This window comes from Vulpes lagopus, chromosome 2 (assembly GCF_018345385.1).
Source record: "Vulpes lagopus strain Blue_001 chromosome 2, ASM1834538v1, whole genome shotgun sequence".
Taxonomy (NCBI): Eukaryota; Metazoa; Chordata; class Mammalia; order Carnivora; family Canidae; genus Vulpes; species Vulpes lagopus.
Window position 1 is genome coordinate 87,658,099 of NC_054825.1, and position 27,858 is coordinate 87,685,956.

The 27,858-nt window shown below is 42.3% G+C and overlaps 1 protein-coding gene and 1 pseudogene across 7 annotated transcripts in view; one reads left to right on the plus strand and one right to left on the minus strand.

The window, feature by feature from the left end:
- The window catches only part of ARFGEF3 (ARFGEF family member 3), a 177,290-nt gene that overhangs the window by 100,754 nt on the left and 48,678 nt on the right, over positions 1-27,858 (plus strand). For all 7 annotated transcript variants that reach the window (XM_041744802.1, XM_041744803.1, XM_041744804.1 and 4 more), the window contains 9 exons: positions 3,823-3,935; positions 4,715-5,625; positions 17,698-17,864; positions 18,910-19,075; positions 22,681-22,788; positions 23,138-23,353; positions 23,508-23,618; positions 25,120-25,270; positions 26,499-26,819. In XM_041744802.1, the coding sequence (XP_041600736.1) occupies positions 3,823-3,935; positions 4,715-5,625; positions 17,698-17,864; positions 18,910-19,075; positions 22,681-22,788; positions 23,138-23,353; positions 23,508-23,618; positions 25,120-25,270; positions 26,499-26,819 (2,264 nt within the window). The remainder of the gene's footprint in view (positions 1-3,822; positions 3,936-4,714; positions 5,626-17,697; positions 17,865-18,909; positions 19,076-22,680; positions 22,789-23,137; positions 23,354-23,507; positions 23,619-25,119; positions 25,271-26,498; positions 26,820-27,858) is intronic.
- On the minus strand, positions 309-791 carry LOC121484944 (annotated as a pseudogene).

The window sequence follows — 27,858 nt, forward strand, 5'->3', positions numbered from 1 at the left end:
TTTTCCGCCTTTCCACCTTGTTAGAAGTGCAAACTCTTCCCTCTGTAGCATTCCGGCTCTTCCCTCTTTATATCTCAGGCCGAATTCGTAGGTTTTCAGGATGACTTGAAAGTATCTAGGTAAGTTGGTGGGGACAGGTGACTCGGGGACCCCACCCCTCTGCCATCTAGCCCCGCCCCTTCAATTTCTTTTATTAACGTCTTAGAGTTTTCAGTATGCCAATCTTTCACCTCCTCGGTTAAATTTATTCCTAGGCACTTTTTTTTTTTTTAAATATTAGTTCATGTCTTTTACTAACCTATATACAATTACTTGTCTCCCAGTTCCTTGAAGCGATAGGTCAGACAACTCTTGCCACAGTAATGTCTGTCCGAGGGGCTCGCCCCACAAACTCCAGCACCACATCCACCTGAAGGGTCCTCCCGACACCGGCCACTGCTGTTGCCATTCTCATCCACCTCATAGTGTTTCAGAACAGCCAATTTAACTTTCTTTCTCTGATGCTTCTTCTTTTGGGAGTGGTATAAGACTTTTTTTCCTTTTTTCTTTTTTTTTTTTTTTAAGCACCACCACGAAGTCTCAACGCACCATGAAGAGTGGATTCCTTTTGAATGTTGTAGTCAGACTGAGCACACCCATCTTCCAGTTGCTTGCCAGCAAAGACCAGTCTCTGCTGATGAGAAAGAATTCCTTTCTTATCTGAATCTTGGCCTTCACATTTTCTACTGTATCTGAGGGCTCAGTCTCAAGAGTGATAGTCTTCCCGCAAGGGTTTTCATGAAAATCTGCATCTTGGCGGCAGTTCCACAGATAGCAGATTTGAAGGCATTTTATTATTTCTGATACTTTGTAAATAGGATTATTTTCTTGATTTCTCTTTCTGATAGTTTATTTGCACATAGACATGCAACAGATTTCTATATGTGGATTTTGTATCCTGCAACTTCACTGGATTCAGTTGTTCTAACAGTTTTTTTTATGGAGTCTGTAGGGTTTTCTATATATAATATCATGCCATCTGCAAATAGTGACAGTTTTACATCTTCTTTTCCAATTTGGATGCTTTTATTTCTTGCCCAATTGTGGTAGCTAGGACTGACTGTATCAAATAAGAGTGGCGAGATTGGCATCCTGGTCTTGTTCTGATCTTAGAGGAAAAGCTTTCAGCTTTTTACTGTTGAATATGATGTTAGCCGTGGGTTTGTAATATGTGGCCTTTATTATGTTAAGGTATGTTCCCTCAATACTCATCTTTTTGAGACTTTTTATCTAAGTGGCTGTGGAATTTTGTCAGAATGCTTTTTCTGCATCTGTTGAAATGATCTTTTCGTTTTTTCCTTCATCTTGTTAATGTCGTGTATCACTTCACTAATTGGTAGACATTGAGCCATCTCTTTGCACCCATGGAATAAACCCACTTGTTTATGGTGTATGATTCTTTTAATACATTGTTAAATTTAGTTTAATTACATTTTGTTGAAGATTTTTGCATCAGTGTTCATCAGGGATATTGGCCTATAATTTTCTTTTCCTTTTTTTTAAATTTAAATTCAATTTGCCAACATATATAACATCATTAGTTTCAGATGTAGTTTTCAATAACTCATCAGTTGCATATAACACCCAGGGCTCATCACATCACATGCCCTCCTTAATGCCCATCACCCACATACCCCAACCCCATGCCCACCTCCCCTTCTGCAACCCTCATATTATTTCCCAGAGTTAAGAGTCTTTTGTAGTTTGTCTGTCTCTCTAATTTATTCCCATTCAGTTTCCCTTCCTTCCCTTACGGTCCCTTCTACTATTTTTTATATTCCACATATGGATGAAACCATATGATAATTGTCTTTCTTCAATTGACTTACTTCACTTAGCATATCCTCCAGTTCCATCCACGTTGATGTAAATGGTAGGTATTCATCCTTTCTGATGCTGAGTTATATTCCATTGTGTGTGTGTGTGTGTGTGTGTGTATACACACACAACACCTTCTTTATCCATTCATCTGTCGAAGGGCATCTTGGTCCTTCCACAGTTCAGCTATTGTGGACATTGCTGCTATGAACATTGGGGTGCAGATGCCCCTTCATTTCACTACATCTGTATCTTTGGGGTAAATACCCAGTAGTACAATTGCTGGGTCATAGGACAGCTGTATTTTAACTTCTTGAAGAATCTCCATACTGTTTTCCAGAGTGGCTGCACCAGCTTGCATTCCCATCAACAGTGTAAGAGGGTTCCCCTTTCTTCACATCCTCACAAACATTTGTTGTTTCCTGTCTTGTTAATTTTACCCATTTACCTGGTATAAAGTGGTATCTTATTGTGGTTTTGATTTGTATTTCCCTGATGACAAGTGATGTGGAGCATTTTTTCATGTGTCTGTTGGCCATTTGTATGTCTTCTTTAGATAAAAGTCTGTTCATGTCTTCTGTCCATTTCCTGACTGGATATAATTTTCTTTTCTTGTGGTATCCTTGTCAGGTTTTGGTATCAGGATAATGCTAGCCTTATAAAATAAGTTTGGAAAAGTTCTCTCCTTTCCTATTTTTTTGGAAGCATTTGAAAAGGATTGGTACTAATCCTTCTTTAAGTGTTTGGTAGAATTCACTGGTAAAGACATCTGGTCCTGGACTTGTGTTAGTTGGGAGGTTTTTGATTACGGAGTCAATCACCTTTCTATTTATTGATCAGTTTGGATATCTTTATGATTCAATCTTTGTAGGTCGAGTATATCTAGAAATGTATTCATTTCTGCTAGGTTGTCCAATTTGTTGGCATATAATTGTTTATAGGAGTCTCTTATGATCTTTTGTATTTCTTTGGTATCAGTTGTAACATCTCTTTCATTTCGGATTTTATTTATTTAAATCTTCTAGGTTTTTTTTCTTGGTGACTCTAGCCTAAGGTGTGTCAATTTTATCTTTCCCAAGAACCAACTCTTAGTTTCATTGATCTTTTCTACTATTTTTTTAGTCTCTATTTCATTTGTTTCTGCTGTAATCTTACTTACTAATACTAACTTTGGGCTTCACTTGTTCTTTTTCTAGTTACTTAAAGTATAACACTAGATTGTTTATTTGAGACTTTTCTTATTTTTTGAGGTAGTCATATACTGCTTTGAACTTTTAAAACTACTTTTGCTCCATCCCTTAAACTTTGGGATGTTATACATCCTTTTTTTTTTTTTTTTCTGGATCTCAAGGGTTTTTTTTTTTTTTTTCATTTCTTTTTTGACCCATTAGTTCTTTGGTAGCATGTTCTTTAATCTTCACATATTTGTATACTTTCCGGTTTTTACTTTTTAATGTAAGTAATTTCTAGTTTCATGCCAATGTGGTTAGAAAATATGCTTGATATGATTTTAGTTATCTTAAATTTAAGACTTATTTTGTGCCTTAACATGATCTGTCCTGGAGAATGTTCCTCATACACTTGATCAGTCCAGTTTTTGAAGCTAACCAGCTTTGATAGAAAAATGAGACAGACTACAGGGATGTTAAATTATAGGTCATTCTCAGTAAAGACCATAGATTCAAGTGCTTTATAGTTATGTGCTATAAAATTTTTTGAAACAATCCCTTAGAGAATTTGCTTTGTCTAAGCCAGTCCTGAATGTGGAGCTGGAAACCCAATGTGTACTTGGTGACAAGAGGAATACTAGATCAGTTTTATTAAGATTTGTAATTACAGATGGTTGTGTTTTTTTCTTTAGAGTGTATCACATGCTTATTTGATCTCACAATTTTAAAACCTTGTGCTTTTTTATGATACTCACCGTACTGTTGTTGTTGTTGTTGTTTTTCCTTTTTCTTAAAGCTTCTCGGAAGCCCACAGCGTCTCTGTGATTTGGCAGGACCCAGCTCCACTGAATCAGAATCTAGAAAAAGATCAATTTCAAAAAGAAAGTCTCATCTGGATCTTCTCAAACTGTATGCTACATTCCCCTTTTCCATCTATTATTGCTTGGTGAAGACTGCTGCTCTGAATACATTTGACCTTGTTTTTAAAGCCCTGAAATTTTTATGAACCTGCATTTTATGGAATGTTATTGACTAATAATGTTCCCACAAGCCATATGAGAGGTCTTATTTCAATGTATTATAACCATGTGCTTTCCATATTTTCATATGACTAAACATAAACCCAGGGTGCAAAATGAAATGTACAATTATTCATTGGGGTTACTTTAGGGAAACACTTTATGAATCACAGTACTATATAACTGTAAGATTGCCTTTCACGTAGCCCCACCACCACCACCAAAAACTGAGTGTTATCTGATTTGTGATAGTTGTATTCACATCCATCTGTTCGGGAATGTGTTTATTTTTATGGAGGGTGTCCATATAGAGCATCCTAACTACTATATTGTCATATAGCCATCATATAGCCATCATAACTACTTTCTTTCTGAAAAACTGAGCGTAATACAAAAGTGAGATTATTCAGTGCCCGTCCTTGTGGGGATCATAAATTCCCATCTGGAATTTTTGTGTGTGTCCAGATAAGCCGGCCAACCGAGAGAGAGTGGGATTCAAGGTGGGCCGCTTTTCCTGGGTGTTTCCCTGTGCCAGCCTGCGCGTGTTGGTCCCGTGTAGCTCAGAGGATCTGTGTTGACCAGTGAGCCGTTGACCGGGCTGTCGCGTCTTGTTCGGGGGGAGCCCTGGCCAGTGCTTCTTACGCTCTCGTTCTCTCCTTTGGGCGCCAGCATCATGGATGGCATGACGGAGGCGTGCATCAAGGGCGGCATCGAGGCGTGCCACGCCGCCGTGTCCTGCGTCTGCACCCTGCTCGGGGCCTTGGACGAGCTCAGCCGGGGCAAGGGCTTGGGCGAAGGCCAGGTCCAGCTGCTGCTGCTGCGCCTGGAGGAGCTGAGGGACGGCGCCGAGTGGAGCCGGGACTCCGTGGAGATCAACGAGGCCGACTTCCGCTGGCAGCGGCGCGTCCTGTCCTCGGAGCACACGCCGTGGGAGCCGGGCAGCGAGCGGAGCCCCGACATCAGCATCAGCGTGACCACCGACACGGGCCAGACCGCGCTGGAGGGCGCCGGGGGCCGGACGCCGCCCGAGGAGCGCCCGGAGCATCCCAAGAGCAGCCTCAGGTCGCCGGCCGCGCCCGAGAGCAGGGAGCCGCCGGGCAAGGCGCCGGAGCCCGAGGCCGTGGACCAGCCCGACGTGGTGCAGCGAAGCCACACGGTCGCCTTCCCCGACATAACCAACTTCCTGTCGGTGGACTGCAGGATGCGGCCCTTCGGCTCCAGGTACAGCGAGAGCAACTTCAGCGTCGATGACCAAGACCTGTCGCGGACAGAATTCGACTCCTGTGATCAGTACTCGATGGCCGCCGAGAAGGACTCGGGGAGGTCGGACGTGTCGGACATCGGGTCGGACAACGGCTCCCTGGCCGAGGAGGAGCAGACCCCGCGGGACTGCCTGGGCCACCGGTCCCTGCGGACTGCCGCCCTGTCCCTGAAACTGCTCAAGAACCAGGAGGCGGACCAGCACAGCGCCAGGCTGTTCCTGCAGGCCCTGGAGAGCCTCCTGCCCCGCCTGCTGGCCCTGCCCGGCGTGGAGGAGGTGGACGCCGCGCTCCAGAGCTTCGCTTCTACCTTCTGCTCAGGTTTGTAAACGGGCCTTGGCTACAACAGTCCGTAAGGGTATTCAGAGCATTCTGCTGAAGTGGGAGATTCCCATCGTGCCTGGGGCTTGAAGTGCTCAAAACATCCTACTGACTCCCAGGGCAATAGAAGACTTACTGGAGGTGGTTTGAGTTGCAGGCAGCTGGGATGCTGCGAGGCTGATAGATGGAGATGGTGCAGAGTAAAGAATGAGAGGTTACTGCAGTAGAGCAAGCTGCTGCTGACCAAAGCAAAATCACCATTTCTGACTCTCAAAACACTGAGTTCTCATTATGCTTCTTTCTACACGTTGGCGTCTAAAAATCACGAAGCAATGCACTTCTGGTATATCAACACATGAACTATTTTCAGTGAGGTCTTGAATCACATGCAGGCTGCGTGAATTCCCCTGAACTTCCAAAGTGTGATATTCCAGCATCTCATCACAGCACGGTGTGATTAGTCCCCATCCAGCAGCCCACCCAGAGTCACCTCCTTAGAACAAAAGATGTTCCTAGTTTCCCTTATCACTTAGACATTTACAAGGGATTTAGGAGTCAGGATGAGGTCAAAGCCATATACTAGAACAAGAGGTGCTTCTAGGGGTCATATCACTTAGGAAATTCTAAGGATTTGATGAGCTCTGCCAGGAAACGGGCAGAGACCAATATACATATTTTTTTTTCTATTGTCTCACAGTACTACAGAAAGAAAGCAATTAATGGGTACAAAACACTTAAGGCAGAAATAACTGAGTGCCTGACTCCTGGTGGTCACCTGTTCCTTCCCCTGACATTCAAGGGTCTCTTGACCACAGACGTGGATGGACTTTGCTGGGCTTGTGCTCACATAGAAGGGACTAGCCCTGAGAATGAACACGTAACTGTTGAAAGTCAAGATCGCCATTTGTTCTTCCACCACTGAGTTTTGAGCGTGTGTGCATTGTTGCACTTTACCACATCTGCCAGAGTTACTTGTGAACACATCCACCTTCTCCCCTCTGTACTTTCAGTTCCTTGCATGCTCCAACCATGTCTAGCACGTAGTCGGTCTCCCAACAAAGAACACATCACACACATATACAAAAAAAAGTCTAGCCCAGTTATTGGAACTTGGTAGAAGCTAATTCCTGTACAGTTAAGAGATAGTTTAATCAGTATCTTTAAGAAACTGACCAAATTGTCCTTTGTTAAAGGGACACAAAAAAAACACGTTTTAATTCCAGTGTACTTAAGGAAGGACATTTTCTAATATGAGAATGATCCAAAACTGTAAGCACCAGCAGATCTATAGAACTTTTAATCCTGGAAAAATAATCCTGGACTTCTCAACCTATCTAGAGATTATAAAGAGACACATAAAACTCCTCAGCTTTCCTAACTGTGCTGATTCTTTTTGAGATATGAAAATACCTATTTTTAAGGCTGCTCAACATTTTTTTCTCAATACTTTTCCTTTTGGAATTAGATACAAAAATAAGGTTGGGATATTTGATTTGTGCAAAGGAACACATGCATATATAAAATTAATTTTGTTGAAAGACTAAGATAATGTCTAAATACTCTTCTAAAAATTGTTTCTCCCTAATATCTTTTATGCTACCAACATTAAATTTGTCATTGTTTTATGGAGCATTGCTACTATATGTTTTGTATATCTCTTCCTCTCTCCCTGTTTCTCTCTCTCTCACACACACACACATATACTCTCACACACACTCACACACGTTTCATCAGTCAACATTTATAGAGAAACTTCACTGTGCTCTGAACTAGAGGCCTCAAGATATGCATGCCTTATTCTCAATAAATACGTATTGACTGTAGATTCATAAGCTTGGTCTTTGGTCCCTTAACATGTGAAATAGTTCGTGGGCTGAAGAAGTAAGTTGCGGACAAAGCCTGAGTTGGAAGGAATGTTCGCTTCCCTTTGAGGGGGTTTGGTAGAGCATCTGAGCCTGTGCTTCTTCTCAGCTAGTAATGTTCACATGGAGAGATGCTCAGCAGCCTGTTCTGACCAGCCTGGTGCCCCTGGTGCCAAGGCAGACAGGCCAGCAAACATCAGTGATCCCAAAGAACAACTGTTTGTCACATTACAGCACTGCTACTGGTTGCAGTAATGGTGACCTTGAATCAAAAATGGTAAAATTACATTTGAGGCCTTCTATTAAAATTAACATAATCTTGGGGCACCTGGGTGGCTCAGTTAGTTAAGCATCTATCTCTTGATTTCAGCTCAGGTCATGATCTCAGGGTGATGAGATTGAGCCCTACATTGGGCTCTGTGCTGGGTATGGAGTCTACTTAAGATTCTCTCTCTCCCTCTCTCTCCCCCCTAAATAAAGAAATACATAAATACATAAATAAATAAATAAAATTAAAACCATAAAAACAATTCAGCTGCAGAAATTTCAGAATTTAAATATGTAAGATCTAACTTTCAGATGACTTCATATTTATCAACAACATCCCCAATAATTCCAGATAAATGAGTTGTCATATTGGTAAAGATTGGCTCTCAAAGGTCCTGCCTCTCCAATAAGAATTAGGAAATATAAATCCTAGCAAAGTCTTTTGTAGAATTTGATGTTGCAAACTGCTCAAGTTTTAAAGGCCAGTAAAATGTCCCATCAGACCCAACTTGATGTGACATTTATTTTTTTTTTTTCATTTATTTTTACATATAGGAATCAATACATTAAAAAGAGAGACTTCAAAATATTTTGGTTGTTTCCGAAAATAATATTTTTAATTTAAGTTAATTTTATTTTATTTTTTAAAGATTCTATTTGTTTATTCATGAGAGACACACATGGAGAGGCAGAGACATAGGCAGAGGGAAAGACAGGCTTCCTGCAGGGAGCCCGATGCGTGCCTCGATCCCAGGACCCCAGGATCACAACCTGAGTCCAAGGCAGATGCTAGACCACTAAGCCACCTGGGCATCCCTCCGAATATAATTTTTAGTAATTGTCCATAACTGAGTTAGTCATTTTCTTTTTCACCCTAGTGACCTCCCCAGTATTTTTACCAATTAGGAGTTGGTCTGTCTTTCCAAATTACAGACCTATTGCTCTGTGCTCCTGCTACCAATAAGCTCATTCTCCTCAGGTACCACTCAGTTAACGGATCCCGTTGCCCATTGCGGTGGGTGAACCAAAGCTGCTAGATGCTGGCCTGGGTCCCACTTCTGCACTGAGCCAGTGCTCTCCCTCCCTTCGCAAGCATCACCTCAGGGAGGAAAGATTAGTAAAAGAGAAACATCTGTACCCTGCAGGGGCAGGAGAGCAGGCTGATGGCCTTTGTTCACCCTAGACAAAGTTTAAAAGATAACAACAGGAGATGAGGAGAGAGAGTCTCCCTGAGTGATAACCCAGATGAGTTGGGTAATGAGTAAAAACTCATTATTTACTTCGATGTCAAGAGCTTGAAACCTTATTTTGTCAAAAACTCCCATCGAGTTATCTCCCGGACTTGTTATAAGGGTCTGCTCTGCCAGCTGGGATCAGACTGGCTCAGCATTTCTCAGGGACCCCTGTCCTCAGACAACTACATTCAGTTGAAATGAGCCCCCTTAATTCCACATGCTTCAAGGGAGCCTTTCCTTTGAAAGCAATTAAAGGGTTTTATTTTGTTTTGTTTTGTTTTGTTTTGTTTTGTTTTTTGTTTTTTATTTTGGGGGAGTTTGAAAACATCCAAACAAAATGGGTTTTATAAAGATGGGAGTGGACTTGAGCTGTGACAGCTGCAGAAATTCCTTCCCTATCCTGCACAGAACAGAGTGGCATCTGTGTGAAGTGACCCCTCAGAGAGGAAAAAGCAAGATCCAGCCTCACACAGTGATGAATAGAGGGGCACAGGCGCTTGGCTTTGGGATCGCCGTTCCCTGAAATGAGTGTTGTTCTGTTACCATCTTGAGATTCATTGCAACCACATGTAAGGCTTATCACAAGCAATTTGATGTTTATAAGGTACCAAATTTCATAAAAGATAGTACAGCAAGCATGAATCTCAGTTATGCAGGAAATATCTATTTCTTTAAATTAAAACAAACCTGACCCCAGACCCTCAGCCAGCCTGGCTGGCCAAATGTTTGACAGTAGCTCTTGGGTCCCCATTCCAGGGTAAAACCAGAAGCTGGAGCTTATGTGGGATCTGAACAGAGAGGCCTTTCACCTCTCACATGTCCATTTCACAGGCTCCCTGGAGTCCTGTGATTTTGCTACCCCTCTGCCAACCCGGCATCTGGACTCCTCTGGCAAGCCTGGGAGCCCCTGGGCGTCATTGTAGCTTCTCTGGGGTCCTACCAATGCCCGTGGAACTGCCAGGCAGCAGACAGTTACAGACCTCCAACCCTGGCCTATTTTGGAGGGTCCCCCTTCTCTGTTTCACTGCTTCCCCCCTCCTCTCATTACCTTCTGGGAAGGGACCACAGTCTCTGGAAGGACCTCTGGGTTTGTGGGTACAAAACCAGGAAGGCAAGCATGCTCTTGTCAGCTTTGGTTTCTTGCCCTATGATTTAAACATTCCAGGGGATCCCTGGGTGGCGCAGCGGTTTGGCGCCTGCCTTTGGCCCAGGGCGCGATCTTGGAGACCCGGGATCGAATCCCACATCAGGCTCCCGGTGCATGGAGCCTGCTTCTCCCTCCGCCTGTGTCTCTGCCTCTCTCTCTCTCTCTCTCTGTGACTATCATAAATAAATTAAAAAAATAAATAAATAAACATTCCAGAAGGTAGTCAAATTTAACTCAAAATCCCTGTGGAATACAAAAGGTAAAATACAAAAAAGAAATGCTCAAATAAATAAGTTAGTGTGTTAACCCACCTCTGTCAGTTAGGATTAGGTTTTTTTGCACCTAGTGGAAAACTCAAGTGTTTACGATTCAGTTTCTTTCCCCTAAATTACATCTGGGGTAGGCTGTCTGGTGCTCCGTGATGGCGTGATGGCTGTCCTGTCTTCCTGCCCTACCCATTGTTTTGTTTGTTTGTTTGTTTGTTTGTTTGTTTGTTTTTGCCCTACCCATTGTTAACATGTGATTTCATCCTAAGGTTTTCTCCTTTACCAAGATGACTGCTGCTGGTGGAGTTGGCTGGTTGGTTCATTTGCCTTAATAAAGGGAGAGAGAGGAGTATTCTGGAAGCAAGGTTAAGGAATAAATAGTCTAACAAAATCTCCCTCTAATACCCTGGCATTTGTGGAATATGAAATTTGGAAAACATAATAATATAAAGAAAAAAAACATACACCACCCAGAGATTGCCTCTGAAATATCTTGGTGTCTTAACTTGGAGCTATTTTTCAGCATTTATATGTATCAGCAAGGATGATAATAGCTAAGATGAACATAGCATTTCCTGTGTGCCCTGCATTGATGAAGGGTTTTACCTATATTGATTCATTTAATACTCATAGAAATATTAGAAATAACCTCATTTTATAGGTGATAAAACTGAGGCATGGAGATGTCAAGTAAGTCAAATAAGGTGCACAGCTACAAAGTGGTGGTGATGCCAGGGTACAGACCTACACAGCCCAGCTCCAGAGACCTGTTCCTAGTACCACACTGTGCCTCCTAGGGTGGGAGAGTGGGTGGATGGAAGAGTGATGAATGGATGGGTAAATCATAGAGACTGTTCAAGAACACAGACCCTCTGGAGTTGATTGGCTATGATTTAAAAAAGAAAAATAGGGATCCCTGGGTGGCGCAGCAGTTTGGTGCCTGCCTTTGGCCCAGGGCGCGATCCTGGAGACCCGGGATCGAATCCCACGTTGGGCTCCCGGTGCATAGAGCCTGCTTCTCCCTCTGCCTGTGTCTCTGCCTCTCTCTCTCTGTGTGTGTGTGTGTGTGTGTGACTATCGTAGATAAATAAAAAATTTAAAAAAAAATAGTCTCAGTTTGTAGCCCAGTGAACGTGGGACAGTTTTCCAAGTCCTGATAGACACGCATGGAACCCTGTCATCTTATCAGCTCCTGAGAGAATCTCAGGAATTTATTCTGAGGAAGCAGAAACTCAAGAAGAGATTTATATATCAAAATGTATATGATAGCAGTATTTCACAGCAGAAATATTAGAAATAACCTAAATGCCATCAAATAAGGAGAGAGTTAAATGAGTTATAATACATCCATTTATGACATTATGTAGCTATTTAAAATGATGTTTTCAAGTAATGTTTAATGATATGGCTAATGGTCATAATATAACTTTTAAAAGGATTCAAAACGAACATCAAATGTTAATACTTATCTCAGGATGGTATAATTACAGACTATTTTCATTTTCTTCTTTGTATGGGTTGCTTCCATACTTGGCTGTTATAAATATTGCTACAGTAAACATAGGGGTGCATATTTTTCACCCCCTTAATTTTCTTTGAGAAAATAGTAGTGGGATTACTAGGTCATATGGTATTTCTATTTTTAATTTTTTGAGGGACCTCCATATTGTTTTCCACAGTGGCTGCACCAATTTACATTGCCACCAATAGTGCAAGAGAGTTCCTTTTTCTCCACATCCTTACCGCTGGTTATTTCTGGTCTTTTTGATTCTAGCCATTCTGACAGATACAAGATATTTCATTGAGTTTTGGTTTGCATTTCTCTGATGATTAGTGATGTGGAGCATCTTTTCATGTGTTTGGCATCTGTATCTGTTATTTGGGAAAATGTCTATTCAGGTTCTCTGCCCGTTTTTTAACCAGATTATTTGATTTTTTGGTGTTGAGTTGCGTAAGTTCTTTATATATTTTGGATTTCAACCTGTTATTGGATGTATCATTTGCAAATATCTTTCTCCTATTCAGTAGGTTGCCTTTTTGTTTTGTTGATGGTTTCCTTTGCTGTGTAAAACCTTATTGTTTTGTTGTAGTCCCAATAGTTTATTTTTACTTTTGTTTCCCTTGCCTAAGATAACATATCTAGAAAAATTTTGCTAAGGACAATGTCAAAGAAATTACTGCCTATTTTTCTTTTAGGATTTTTATGGTTTCATGTCTCACATTTAGATCTTTCATCCATGTAGAGTCAGTGTAAGGAAATGATCCAGTTTTATTCTGCAGGTAGCTGTCTAGTTTTCCCAGCACCATTTACTGAAGAGACTGTCTTTTCCTCATTGTATATTCTTGCCTTCTTTTTTGTAGATTGACTATTATAAGCATGGGTTTATCTCTGGGATCTCTATTCTGTTCTCTTAATCTATATGTCTATTTATGTGCCGGGACCACATTATTTTGATTACCACAGCTTTGTAGCATATCTTAAAATCTGGGATTATGATACCTTTCTAAAGATTAGTTTAACTGTTTGGGGTCTTTTGAGGTTCCATGCCAATCTTGGGGTTACTCTGGTTCTGTGAAAAATGCTGTTGGTATTTTCATAGAGATTGCATTGAATCTGTAGGTTGCTTTGGGTAGTATGGACATTTTATCCATATGAATGTTTCCAATCCATGAGCACAGGGTATCTTTCCATTTGTTTGTGTCATCTTCAGTTTCTTTTATTAATGTTTTACAGTTTTCAGAGTATAGATCTTTCACCTCCTTGGTTAAGTTTATTGCATGGCATTTCATTCTTTAGGGGGAAATTATAAGAAGAATTTTTTTATTTCTCTTTCTGTGACTTTGTTATTAATATATAGAAATGCAACCAAAAATCATATAATATTATTACAAAGGTTTAGAAAGTTGATAATGTCCAATATTACTGATTGGCTACAAAAATGTTCTTATGCACCATTGCTGGAAAGAAAAATTTCCAGCAAGGAATTATTTGGAAGATATTTGGGCCATATCTATCAAACTTAATATATGTCTTTAGTCTGCTTTAAGGAATTTATCCCACAGATAAACTTGTATACCTACTAAAAGTCATTTCATCATTTCAGGGTTTGTTTTTTTTTCATAATTGAGACTACATAAATGACTACCAAGAGAACATTAAATAAATCACACTCCAACCATGCCATGGTATAAGCATAATTATTTGGAAAGAATGAGACAAATACGTAAGTGCTAATGTCAAGAGCTAATGTAGGGGAACCTGGGTGGCTCAGTCAGTTAAGCTAAGCATCTGACTCTTGATTTCAGCTCAGGTCATGATCTTGGGGTCATGAGATCAAGCTCCCACTCACATACACATTCTCTCTCTCAAAATAAAAAGAGATAGCAAACATACATTGCTAAGAAAACACCAAGTCACAGTACAACATAATGTAGTTTGATCTCATTTGCGACTATATTTCCACACAATACATACAAGGAAGTAAGTCTGCTGGGATGGGGCAGGGACTATTATCCTTATTTCTTATATTTTTCATTATTGTTAAAGATTTTACATAAGTATTTAATGTTTATTTTAAAAGACACATTAAATTATCCAAGGCATGAAAGAGATATTTCAAGGTCATTCATGCTAATCTTGTATCCAGTCTTTCACTGGTAGCTAATCAAGCAAGTGACCCATCCTTCTGTTCCTGACAGTTCAGAACATCTTAATTATAGAGAGAAAGAATGAACTTTAGTTACAGAACACTGGAAAAAACAAATAGCCAGAATGTGTTAAAGGTCATAGCTCCTATACTTTGTCACTTCAAATTTCTGACACTTCAATGAACCCAATCAGAGGATGAATTTAAAATAGACTATCTGTTCAAGAGGGACATGATAGAGTACAACCTTTCACATTAGAAACAAGTACAGCATGGCATAGTGCAAAAAGCCTGGAGTTTGGGCCCAAAAGACCTTTGCCAATTTCTAGCTATTTAACTTTAGGCAAATTAATATTTCCGAGGCACTTTCCTTACTGGTGAAATAAAGGCAATCAATATAGATTTTATATGTCAAATGAAATAACATATGAGGAGAGATTGGTTCTAAAAATTAGAAAACACTTAATAAATTATAGCTATTTTGTTATTCCCATTATTAATATCACCAGTGAACTATATCTGGCACAGCAAGGAAATGAGCATCTTCCTTAAGGTTGATAGATAATTCTTTTGTTTTATTCTCAAATTTGCCAGCTCCTGTAATATAAGAAATTATCTTCCTAGAAATAGAGAGGCCAGTACCAACAGAGTGCTCCTAACAAGTCTGACAAATTATTTCAGAACTCCGCATATCCACTGGCACTTCCAGGACATTGTCACGCCTCCACTAGTGATTTGGGTCTCTGTGTCAGCAGATGCATCAGCTGCTGCCTTTCTTTTCAGCATCTGAGCATGTGCTTGGTTTTCCAAAACATATTCCAAGGTGAATAGTAGTTGGTTTTAAAATTTTTAAGAAGAAATTATTACTGATAACCAAAGATCAAAGCCATTACAAATACTGTTTTTTTTTTTTTTTGGTTCATAGTCTTAAATATCCCTTTCTTTTTTTTTTAATTTTTATTTATTTTTGATAGAGAGAGAGAGAGAGAGGCAGAGACATAGGCAGAGGGAGAAGCAGGCTCCATGCACCGGGAGCCTGACGTGGGATTCGATCCCGGGTCTCCAGGATCACGCCCTGGGCCAAAGGCAGGCGCCAAACCGCTGCGCCACCCAGGGATCCCTTAAATATCCCTTTCATCTTTGATCCAGGATAGTTAAATACCCAATAATATTGAACTCTGCTTTCTCTTTGCCATGAGAGGAGACCCATCATGTGTCCTTTATCTCTTCCAGAGACTAGAACCAACCCCACCAGGACCTTAAGAGTGTGGAGTGTTCCTCTGGATCATCATGGCAGAAACATATTGCCCATGTCCTGACCAAAGATGTCATTTTTGTTTTTTTTTTTTAAAGATTTATTTATTTATTTATTTATTTGAAAGAGTAAGGGCACAAGCAGGAGGAACAGAGAGAGAGGGAGAGAGAGAATCCTCAAGCAGACTCCCTGATGAGCACAGAGCCTGAGATCATGACCTGAGCCAAAACCAAGAGTTGGCCTCTGAACTGACTGAGCACCCAGGTACCCCAAGGATATCATTTTTAAATCCCACTCTCAACCCCCCCTTTTATAAATGCACCTCAGCCTAGGATCACAAAGTGCCTTCAGTAAAAAAAATCTCTCCTAGCAGCTGCAGAGTTCTTAGAGGAAGGCAGAGGTCATGCCTAACATTGACTGAGTAAAGTGGTTTTATTGGAATAACATATATACTTACTCCCACCAAAGGATGTTTATACAGTTCTCAAACAAAGCAAAAATCTTGAAGATTTTTCAAATTCAAAAGTTTCTTTGGCCCACATCCTCTTGCTAGCACATTCATTAAGAAATCCACAGGGACGTAGGTAACCATTCCAGTTACAAATTTATATTTCCAATGTATTTGCCTGTTAGTTTTGAAAACTCTGCATTTCATATAAGACGTACATTTTTGGTCAAAGGATAATTTTAACCATATGAAGAGTATATGGATACAGGTCATTTGCATGCATATATTTCAGATGGTCCGTTTCAGCCACATTTCTAAATCTAGCATCAGAGTGTTTGCAGGACCAAGTAGAGCATTGAGGCTGACATAGGACCAGATGAAGAGAAGCTGACCTGTGAAATTTTTGTCACCCCACATTTCTCCGTGAAAAGTTTGAACAAGGCACCAATTCTCTCTGGCTGAAAGAGCCCATCTTTAAAGGTCATCTAGAAGATGTAGTTTGTTTGTTTGTTTCTTTGTTTTTATTTCAATTAATTTATATAAAGCACAAGGAGCCCTTCAAAAAATGAAAACCTTATTAAGGTGTTGAGAAAAAAATGAGGGAAGAACCAATAGCTATTCCTTTATGTGTGTGTGTATACATAAAATGAGGGAATGTGTGTGTGGGGGGGGGAATGTGTGTGTGTGTGTGTGTGTGTATACATAAAATGAGGGAATGTGTGTGTGTGTATGGGAATGTGTGTGTGTGTGTGTGTGTGTGTATACATATACACACACACATAAAGGAATAGCTATTGGTTCTTCCCTCATTTTTTTCTCAACACCTTAATAAGGTTTTCATTTTTTGAAGGGCTCCTTGTGCTTTATATAAATTTATATATATATTTTTTTGAAAATCTGTTTCCTCATTTAAGAAATTTATTAAAATTTATTAGATAAAGTTCACATAACATATAATTTGCCTATTTAGAGTATACAATTCAATGATTTTGATATATTACATTATCATTTGTTTTAATTGGGATAAAAACACACATAAAACTTAAAATTTGCCATTTTTACCACTTTTATGTGTACAATTCAATGGAACTCACTACATCCACCATGTTGTACAAACATCACTACTTACAGAACTTTTTTTTTTTTTTTTTAATCATCCCAAAGAGAAAGTCTTCTCCCCAGCCCCTGGAAAATTCTAATCTACTTTCTGTGTCTATAAATATGTCTCTTCTTGCCTGTACCTCACATAGGTGGATCATATGATATTTGTCATTTTGTGCCAGGCTTATTTTACTCAGCATGTTTGCAAGGCTCATCCATGGTGTAGCATGTATAAGAACTCCATGGTATGTACCATATTTTGTTTATCCATTCATCTGTTGATGGACATTTCGATTGTCTCCATATTTTGGCAATTGTGAATAATACAGCAGTGAAATTGGCATACCAAGATCATTCTGGGGAGTGGGAAGAACAAATGCGAAGGTCTTGAGGCAGGCCCAGTCTTGGTGTGGTCTAAGGAGCAGCAGAGGTCCAGGTGGCTGTGGGGAGTGAGGAAAGAAGAGGGGAAGTCAAGGTTTTATTATATTGTGATGGGAAGTTGTCAGAGACTTTGATCAGGAGATGGACACAGTTGATTATTTTGTCTACGTATAGGTGAAGAAGCTGAGACTTAGGGGATCTGAGCAATTTTTACCAAAGTAGCTTATGAGTAACTCATCAAGATTTGCCCAAATGGATTCACTCTGGAGCGCATGTGCCTCCCCATCCAGCTGGGGTGTGTTTCTGACCCTCCCAATACTCCTTGCTGGCTGTAGTTGCTTTCCAGGAGTGTCCTATAAGATGTATGCTCTTATCCCTAGGATTGGGTCAGGGACACTCCATAAGCCAGTCTTGCCAGGCACCTTGTTTGCAACTCCAGAGGTTTCTTAACTTTCTCCTGTAGGCATGATGCACTCTCCCGGATTTGATGGGAGTGGCAGCCTCAGCTTGCAGATGCTGATGAACGCAGACAGCCTGTACACAGCAGCGCACTGTGCTCTGCTGCTCAACCTGAAGCTCTCCCACGGTGACTACTACCGGAAGCGCCCCACCCTGGCACCCGGCATGATGGTGAGTGTGTGGTCTCTGTTCAGACCCTCCAAGGACAAGTGGCTGGCAAGCCGAGCATCAATCACCTGGGAGGGATAGTGTGGAATGGCCAATGCCTGTGGGGCTGCAGAGGGTGGAAGGGGATGCAGTACAATTTGCATAATACTGTGGGCCACATGGCTATCCACCTTGCTCCAGAGAGCCAATGACCCCAAGTGCCTGGGAATGGCTGCCTGCTAATGGTTGTGATTTCACTCAGTGGCATTGTTAAACACAAATATGTGTAAGCCATATTCAAAACAAGTGATCAGAATATTCAAACATTAGAAGGTATGCAGGGAATGGTCCCCTTTACCTAAAATCAAGGCATGCTGTTACAAAAACTCTTCATTGTCTTCCAGAATGTACTCAGATCTACTTGTGACCCACTACTAAGCTTACTAGTTGTCAGTAATAAAGCACCTCCTGTAAGCTGTGGAATGAGAATGATGGTGATTATGTTGTGGTTGGCTCCCTTGCTGGACTGAACCCCTCCATGGTCTGCCCTAATATCAGTTCATGAGCCTCAGTCCATGGAACTGCCTGAAGGGCATTAGCCATCATTTGTTTGCTTGATAAATTATAAATTCCCAAGGATAACTGGTGGCTTCATGAGCATAATTCAAGTAGCTCTTGAGCCACACAGGTTTTTTCAGAGAACACATTCCATCTCTGCTGCTCTTAGGGCAGTGAGAGGGAGTTGCTCTATTCATATTTCTGTGCTGTTTCTAATCCCCCCACACATCAAAGACTGAAGTTATGAGACGCAGTGTTCCTAATCCCTTCTACAAGGTGTCTTAAAAATGTATCATAATTAAAAGGAACTTCATGAAGTTTAGGACTTCTTCCCCATCTTGATTACCCCTTCTCTTAAACACCCTCCCCCTCACTCAAATCAACAAGGTTTTATTTTTCCTTAGAACCCTTGATTCAGATAGGGGACCTGTGAAGGGACGAGGCAGCAGAGGAACCTGTCCATTTGCAGGGGATCCTCTCTGGTCACCTTCTCCTGTGATCCTCTCTGTAGAAGGAGTTCATGAAGCAGGTGCAGACCAGCGGGGTGCTGATGGTCTTCTCCCAGGCCTGGATTGAGGAGCTCTACCATCAGGTGCTTGAGAGAAATATGCTGGGAGAGGCTGGCTACTGGGGCAGCCCAGAGGATAACAGCCTGCCCCTCATCACCATGCTGACAGGTCAGTGGCTCCTCACACAGCTCTGGGGTACTTGGTGGGGAGGGAGGGCTGACATCCCACAGCCCCTTTTGGAGAAGCCAGCCCTGAAATGACACCCACAAAGCCTCCCTGGCAGCCGGTAATAGTGCCAGGGAAGTGTCATGAATTCACCTAATAGGAATGTTCTGTTTTTCATGTGGGACCCTGGAGGGCTCACTATGCCCCATCAGATAAGGACTTTATAGCACCCATGTCTGTCAAGGTGAAACTATAAGCCTCTCCTAAGGATATGAAGTACTTTCTGGGCATAAAGCCCAGAATTATTCCTGGAAGCTCTCACATGCTAATAGATAATCCTATATCATTCAGTGCTCCTGAATTTGCCAGAAATGTAAAATGCTTCATTTTAAACTTGGCTTCCTTCCCATTTCCTATTCACATCAGAGGTCCTCTCTTCTCTTCCTGGCTATATAAGAATTAAAAAATAATGCCAAATTGTTGCCCAGCATCTTTGTCTTCAGTGTCCAGAGTTTTTAAAATCCCGTTTATTAGAAATTTCACATGAGAGCATAAAGAGCACTATGGGGTGTGGCCATGAAGCAGGCTTTTGTTTTTTTGTTTTCATGGGATTTTTGGTGAAAACAGTCATTCATGGCTTTTTATGGCTTAACTACAATGTTAGATGAAGACCAAGGAGTGCTCAAGACTTTGGTCATCATAGCCTTCGTATATTAGGTCCAGGCTTGTGTTGTGTTTGATCTGAGTTCCCAGACTGATTTCTTTTTTTTTTTTTAAGATTTTATTTATTTATGTATTTATTCATGAGACACAGAAAGAGAGAGAGAGAGAGAGAGAGGCAGAGACACAGGCAGAGGGAGAAGCAGGCTCCATGCAGGGAGTCTGATGTGGGACTCGATCCCAGGTCTCTAGGATCAGGCCCTGGGCTGAAGGTGGCATTAAACCGCTGAGCCACCTGGGCTGCCCTCCAGACTGATTTCTGATCTGAGTTATCATCTCATGGCTCCGGCCGACAGGATATGTAGGGCACAACCCTATGCCAGGTACCTTCCCTGTCCTCTCTGTCATGCCATGTGTCCACATGGCTCTATGCCAAGCAAGGCACACAGGCAGGAGCATGGCTGGACCAGGACAGGACAGTCTGGGGAGGAGGCAGATTCCAAAGGGAATGTTATATAACCTATGGCTGGTATCAGGGGGCTCTTATGAAGGTGGCAGAGTAGACTACAGACAGGTAGACAGTAGACTACTGACTCCAACAATAGTGAGGTCTGACCACAGCAGGCAGAGCTGTAGTCATTGGCTGGCATTTGGAGTCTTGGTTCTAGAACTAGGATGCAACTGGGAGAAGCAAGACTAAGGTCCTTAACTTTGGGGATCATGATCACTGGACAGATGACCAATTTGTATCTGATTAATCATGATAACTTTTACATCCATTTGAAGTGCAGGATTTCATCAGTGTGTGAGACATTTATTCAGTCATCCTGTACGTAGTGCGTGGCTTCCATCTGTTCTTGTAAAAATCCCTCCAATAGGGATTGAGGGTACTGCCCAGAACTTAAAGTGCCTTGGAATTTGGATAAGGATCCTAACATGCCAGCTTTAATTTTCAAATACCACAGTTTCTGCCAAAGTTAGTGTCTGTGAACCTCTTACCTGAACCTTAACAAAGGGAGTCATTGGATAATTATAAAAATGAGCAAATAACAGGCCATTCACGGGGCCACATGCATCATGCAATCCTGTGCATCAGCCACCTCTTTATCATGGAACTGTAAGCTCAGTCACTACATCCAGGAGAGAGTTCTCTAATTAGATATAAAGTTATAAGCATAGGCTTTTTCATATGAATTCTACAAAATAAAATTCTGTGATTCTTTGTAGCAAAATCGAGGTTTGAAATGGCAAATAAACTTGAGCAACAGTTAACCTGGGGTTTGGAAGCTTCCATCTGATCTTTTCATCATGATGAGGTGTAGCAACCTTATCAACGTTGTACAAACTGTGGCCATTCCTGAGGTCATGTAACAGTGTTCTATAGAACTGTGGGATTTTAGCACTTAGATAAACTCTGTATTACTTGATTTCATCAGTCCTTCACCTAGCATATAGCAAACATCATAACTTTCAGAAATGGCAATTTCTGTTGAATAGTATAAGACCATTTGACTGAAAGTCAAATTAATGTCAATGAAACTGCCCTGTTCCCACTTTGGTAGCCATTGAGATTTCTCCCTGCTTTTGTTCTCCAGTTTTATTAAGATATAATTGACATATAACATAGTAGTCCAGGGCAAACAACATGATGACTTAATGATATGCGTGTGTGTGTGTCCGTCCGTGTGTGTTATTGCGAAATGATCACCATGATAAGTTTAGTTAATGTCAGTCTCCTTACACCTTAAACGTTACAAATTGTAACACCTTACAGTTACAATTTTCTTGTAATGAGAACTTTTAAGATCTACTGTCTTTGTAATTGTCAAAGAGATATGTTGCCAGAAGTCTCTAGGCTTCTTGGACTTCCTGTAAGAAGCAAAGATCTAATTAAATAAATTTCAAACACCATACAGAGAAGTCTCATCCTGTTGGTGAGGATCAAGCTGTACAGTCAAGGAATAAACTTTGGCTACGCTCTTTTACCATCCCCTCCTGGCTATGTTAGTTGCATTCAAGTACATATGCTCCAATTCCATGGTCACTTTTCCAATGGTTCTTTCCTTTCCACTGAGGCATCGAGGCCCAGAGGATGCAGTATAACCCAGGACTGCAAGGCTACTTAATTCAGAGCTAAGACTTCTCAATCCCAGGCCAGCCTCTTCTTGCCAGTATATTAAGAAATGGTTCATTGAGCTAATGCCAGAGATGAGAGTTTGTTTTAACAAAAATTCAAATGAAGGATAATTAAGACTCCTTTATTGAGCTGGATAGTGTGTGTGGTGTCATGGAAAGAGGCCCAAATGGGAGTCAAAAGATATGAATACTAAATTTCTTATAAATAAGAAATATTTATTTCTTTCTCGATGAAATAGGAAAAATAATACCTACCCTGCTTACCTAGGGTAAGCACCTACTTAGAGCTATCAGGAAGATCTAAATGTGAAAACACTTTGTAAATTTTTAGGTATTATTATCAAGTGATTATTATACTTTGGAATCAGATTATGTGGCTATCTGACCAAAGAGATCTTAGTCTCTTCTTCATTCTTATGGGGAAATTCTGAAAGAGAAATCCATCTTGGAGCAGCTTGCACATATAAAATTTGGGAATAATGCCCCTTTTCTGGAGAAAAGGAATATTCAAACATCAAAATGTTCTAAATCAATAGACTTTCTAACAACAGATATAGCAGAGTTTATCTTTCTTTTTTTAAATAAAAAATATACAATGGCCTAACAGAAGAATGTTCTAACAATGAAAGAAAACTGGACTGGAAGAATAAAACAAAAATTTTAATATTCTGATAAAAGATTGTTACATACTCAGTACAAAATAGATCCAATGGATGTTTGGGGGGGTGGGGAATGAATATTGTGGTGGCCATTTGTTTGTTTTTGACTGGAGTGTTCTAATCAGGGAAAACCTTGCTCTTTTTCCTTGGCAGACATTGATGGCTTAGAGAGCAGTGCGATTGGGGGCCAGCTGATGGCCTCTGCGTCTACCGAGTCTCCTTTCACTCAAGGCAGGAGAATTGATGACTCTACAGTGGCAGGTAATGACTTGGGTCTTGAGTTTATGGATATACATACATCAGATATGTTACCAGCAATTAAATCACTAAGTGGCAGCCTTCTGGGCTGACATAAATGAACATTTAACATTTTATCCTGGTAGAAGAAGTGCCTGATGAAAGTTACTTAGCAACATCCAGGCTGATGATGCAACATTCATTTTTTATAAACACGAAGTAAAATGTAATCCAATATCCAGTAACTTCTCTTTCCCATAGTAGAATTGCTTACAGCTCAGTATTGCTACTTTGATGGTCAGAAGATCCCAGGCCATTCTCTGCCCAGTCTTTTTTGCCTCTGACAAGTGATCCATGCCCCTTCACGTTCTAGGTGTGGCATTTGCTCGCTATATTCTGGTGGGTTGCTGGAAGAACCTGATCGATACTCTATCAACCCCCCTGACTGGCCGAATGGCAGGAAGCTCCAAAGGGTTGGCCTTCATTCTGGGAGCTGAAGGCATCAAAGAGCAGAACCAAAAGGAACGTGATGCCATCTGCATGAGCCTCGACGGGCTGCGGAAAGCAGCACGGCTGAGCTGTGCTCTAGGTACTGAAGGGAATAACATTCCCTGACCCGCGGCCTGCGGGGGCAGGGGGGTTTCCCTGGGGAACACCCTGGGGATGGCCCCAGTGGGAAACAAGTCTTGGAAAGGCCCTTCTTGGTAGCTGGTTAGAGTGGTAATCATGTCTCATCTCTAAAGGAGTTGCAGCTAACTGCGCCTCAGCCCTTGCCCAGATGGCGGCTGCCTCCTGTGTCCAGGAAGAAAAAGAGGAAAAGGAAGTCCAAGAACCCAGTGATGCCATAGCACAAGGTAATGCTGAAGGGCCAGAGTCCACCTGGCTCATTACATGCAGTCTACACACACCCCCACATGCGAGCAGACACCTATACCTGTGCCTCGTGCGACCCACAGCATGTTTACTGCTGATCACAGAATGCCAGGCTGGGTCCCAGGCTGGGCTCTCTTTTACACGGCTGCTCCCGTAGAGTCCCTACAGTAGATCCCTCTGGAGACAAGAGACATACTAGCCCCAGTGACTAGAAAAGTGCTCTTGGCTTCTAACAAGAGTCCTACAGGACACGAGGGGCCACCTGGATGAGCTGTTCAGACTTCTGTCATCATCTGGCCACTTGTTTTGGCACTTCACAGAGTATACATCTGAGGAACCCCAGGTCCTAGTGGGAAAAGGCAGAGTAGCCAGTTTTTGGAATAGGGAAATCAAATGGTGGAGGTACCTGAGAGGAGCTTCAGAAAAACTTTGTCCTTATAAGAGAAAAACCTGAGCATCATGAACTCTGGAAAGAGTTGATTTTTAACTTGCTAAAATCAGTTGGCCAATGAAGTGGATGATGATCTAGTATATATGCATAATATGCACAACCATGAATTCCATTAAAAATCCTTACATTTAAAGTTCTTAAAAAATTATAAAGCCAAAACTGATGTTCAAATTATATACAGACAAAAAATAAAATCAGTATCACATCCATGAGACAAAATGATGCTTTGCCGAACTCCGTTTGCCTCTTACAACAGGAGTATGGTTTGGCATCCCCTGAAGTGCATGTGCTGTGTTTCTGGGTCCTGGACCACCCTTCACTTATCCCACCAGACCCATCTTCCAACGAATTGAAGCCTCTGTTCATGGAGGATGTTGTCATTTGACATTGCCTTGGCATTTTGCATAATTGACATATTAAGTCACCTTCTGCATCCTTTATCATTAGTCATCTATAAGTTAAAAAGTATCATTTGAAAATGACAAATACAAATGTAAACTCAGGGAGTGAAATGACCTGATGATTTCCAGTTACAAAGCAGTCATCATGTGCTCAGAGCACAGATCCATACGCATTGAATGATCATCATCATGAACATGTGACATCATATAAACCTCAGAGAACTTGCAGGTTGCCAGGAATTCTCTTATCAATTTGAGTACGGGTGGGGGGGGAGGCCCTCAGGCACAAAGGGCTTCCACTAGTGTTGGCACATAAAGCCCATCCTCACTGCTTTGACTTAGAACCCACAGGTGGGTCTACAAGGACCGTGCCCACCAGCCGAGGGTCCACCCAACTCTGAAGCGGCAGAGCTGGGCTCACCAAGGTCTGTGCAGCCTAAGGGCTGGGCAGTTTGCACAATGAACCACAGGGACCTGTTACCAAGGAGCTTGCTGCCAGTGACATCAAGTGACATCTGCGGGTTCCCTTTTACTCTTTCATGCCGCCTGTTCTTTCCTTTTCATCCCTTCCCTTCTCCCTCTCTGTCTCCTTCTTGGACCATTACATTAATGAATGTCTTCCTGGCACAGTGAAGCTAAAAGTGGAGCAGAAACTGGAGCAGATCGGGAAGCTACAGGGAGTCTGGCTGCACACCGCCCACGTCCTGTGCATGGATGCCATCCTCAGCGTAGGCCTGGAGATGGGAAGCCACAACCCGGACTGCTGGCCACACGTGTTCAGGTGCACAACAAGATCCCCAAACACCGATCAGTTACAGAATTTACAACACCCGTAAGATGGCAGCAGCAATAGCTCCACAGTCCCCGTGTGGCTAAGACAGCACATCTCCCAGGCATTGGCATCTGGGCAGACCTGGGACAGTGAAGTGCTGCCCACGGTGCAGGCATGGGGCTGGTGCCAGCTGTTTCTTCCTCCTCCTCAGCATACACCCAATGCCTTGCACCAAGCTCAGTTCTAGCAGAGCAGCAATGGGGCAGTCAGGGGCAGGCCTAGGCACCTAGATCTCAGTTCACTTTGATGACCTCAAAGCAAATACAGCTATAATGGTCTGTTGTGTTTCAAATAGAGAAGCATACAGACGATTCAAGCATTGAAAAACCCATCTTGAGAGGAACATGTGAAAGAGCCAGTGTGAATCAATCTGGAAGAAAATGGGTTTTACTGTGGAGCTGGTAACCTGCTGCTCTTCACTGCTCTCACAAGCAAAACAGGAAAAAAAATGACATAAATTGCATCAGAGTATTTTATATGGAATCAAAAAATTGCCCGATTGTAGAACACGAGAGCAAATTATCTGGAATGATCCTTACCTATAACTGGATGACTTCTGTGATCCTGGGCCTCTTAGGAACCATCTCAGTCCCAGGGTCTGTTTGGCACAAATAATTTGGAAGTTGGCAGTTACACCCTACGTTGTGATGCTTCTCTGTGCTTCCTGTGATTAGGGCACGACCCGAGCACTAGTTACATGGAGCTGTCGAGGCCGGTCAGGACACGGCTGGGCAGAGTCCTTGAGAAAGGGCCTGCTGTGGTTAGGGGGCCTACACACCCATTCTGGGATCCTAAAGAAGCACTTCCTGAGTCCTAATCAGAGCACAGAGAGTGGGGAGAGGGCCCCTTGGGAAAGCTCCCTCGTACAGCCATCATCCAAATAAGCCGGTAGGCTAGACAAGATAGAACTGGATGAGCAGGGCTATTGTTACCCACTTTTCTCCCAGCATGGGATAAGACAATCGAGGAATCCCTACCTCACTTCCAGGTCATCTAGTCCAACTCAAAAAATAATACGGATAGTGAGGGAGGAAAGGGAGAGGTGGCTATAATAAGAGAAGGAAGGAAATTGGGGAGGACTGCAGAACTGCCTGGGTTATCCTTCTCTTCTGTGGGATTTACAGAGCTGGCCTGCTGAGCTACAGCCTAACAGCTGCTTGTCCGTGACTCTGTCTAGGGTCTGTGAATATGTGGGCACGCTGGAGCACACCCATTTCAGCGACGGCACCGCTCAGCCCCCTCTGACCATCAGCCAGCCCCAGAAGGCGTCAGGGGGCTCCGGACTCCTTGGGGACCCAGAGTGTGAGGGCTTGGCCCCGGAGCAGAACCTAGAGCCAGAGAGCTCTCTGAGCACAGCCCCTGTCATCCAGCCCCTCTCCATCCAAGAACTGGTCAGAGAAGGCAGCCGAGGCCGGGCCTCCGACTTCCGTGGAGGCAGCCTCATGACAGGGAGCAGTGCCGCCAAGGCTGTGCTCACGCTGTCCACCCAGGCCGACAGGTATGAATGCAGCATGGTCACCACACCTCAAAGGACTGCTCACCATGGAGTGCCAGTGTGCAACATCGCATCCATGTCTCTAGTCTCAAAATCACTTCCAGGCCAACTGGATTTATCATTTAAGCGTCTTTTGATTTTTTTTTTTCAAATATTCTTCTGTCTCCCATCATGCCCCACACTTAAAATGAACTGCTGTCTGTTGACTAAGACCGGAGGCCCTGGAGGCAGGCTCCCTAGGGCCAGAGCTCTGCCCTTACCCCATGACCTTGGGCAGGTTCAACTTCCTGAACCCTGATTGCCTCACGTAAGATAAGGTCATAAAGTCACCCTCTCCCAGGGTGGCCATGAGTTAAATTAATTACTACACTCAAAGCATTTAAGACACAGCTTGATAAATCATAAAACTTCATAATTTTTATGATAGTTAATACCTATAGTCTCACACCCAAGTGTGTGATATATTATTTAACCATGTTAAGGTGGAGAGGAAAAAAACATAACCCCAGGCCCAAGTGGTGAGGCTTTCTGATGTTGAAACTGTGGTGAGTCACCAGTAACATGTAGTCCCACCTCATTCCCCTCTCCACACTGGGTCATGGTGTGCTCAGCACTGATGCAGTGAAGTTTATTCAAGGAGAGGGAATGGGGGAGCAGAGCAGCAGTCACTGGAGCACAGAATACCTGAGTTCTTTCCTGACTTTGACACTGACCAACTACAAGGTCATGTCTGTAGAAGTAGTTAGGCTGAGACTCGGTTTCTCCACCTGCTCAGTTGGTACAGTAATCTCTTTTTTCCTATTTATCCAAAACGGTGGCTGTGAAAGTGTTTTGGCATCTGGAAAGTAGCATACAGTTGTCAGGTGGGGCATAATATTCACTACTGCTCTCTTACTAGGAACAAGAGAAGAAATTGTTAATAAGACCCAGAAACTATATGATATTAAAATTGGGGCAGCCCCGGTGGCGCAGCGGTTTAGAGCCGCCTGCAGCCCAGGGCATGATCCTGGAGACCCTGGATCGAGTCCCACGTCAGGCTCTC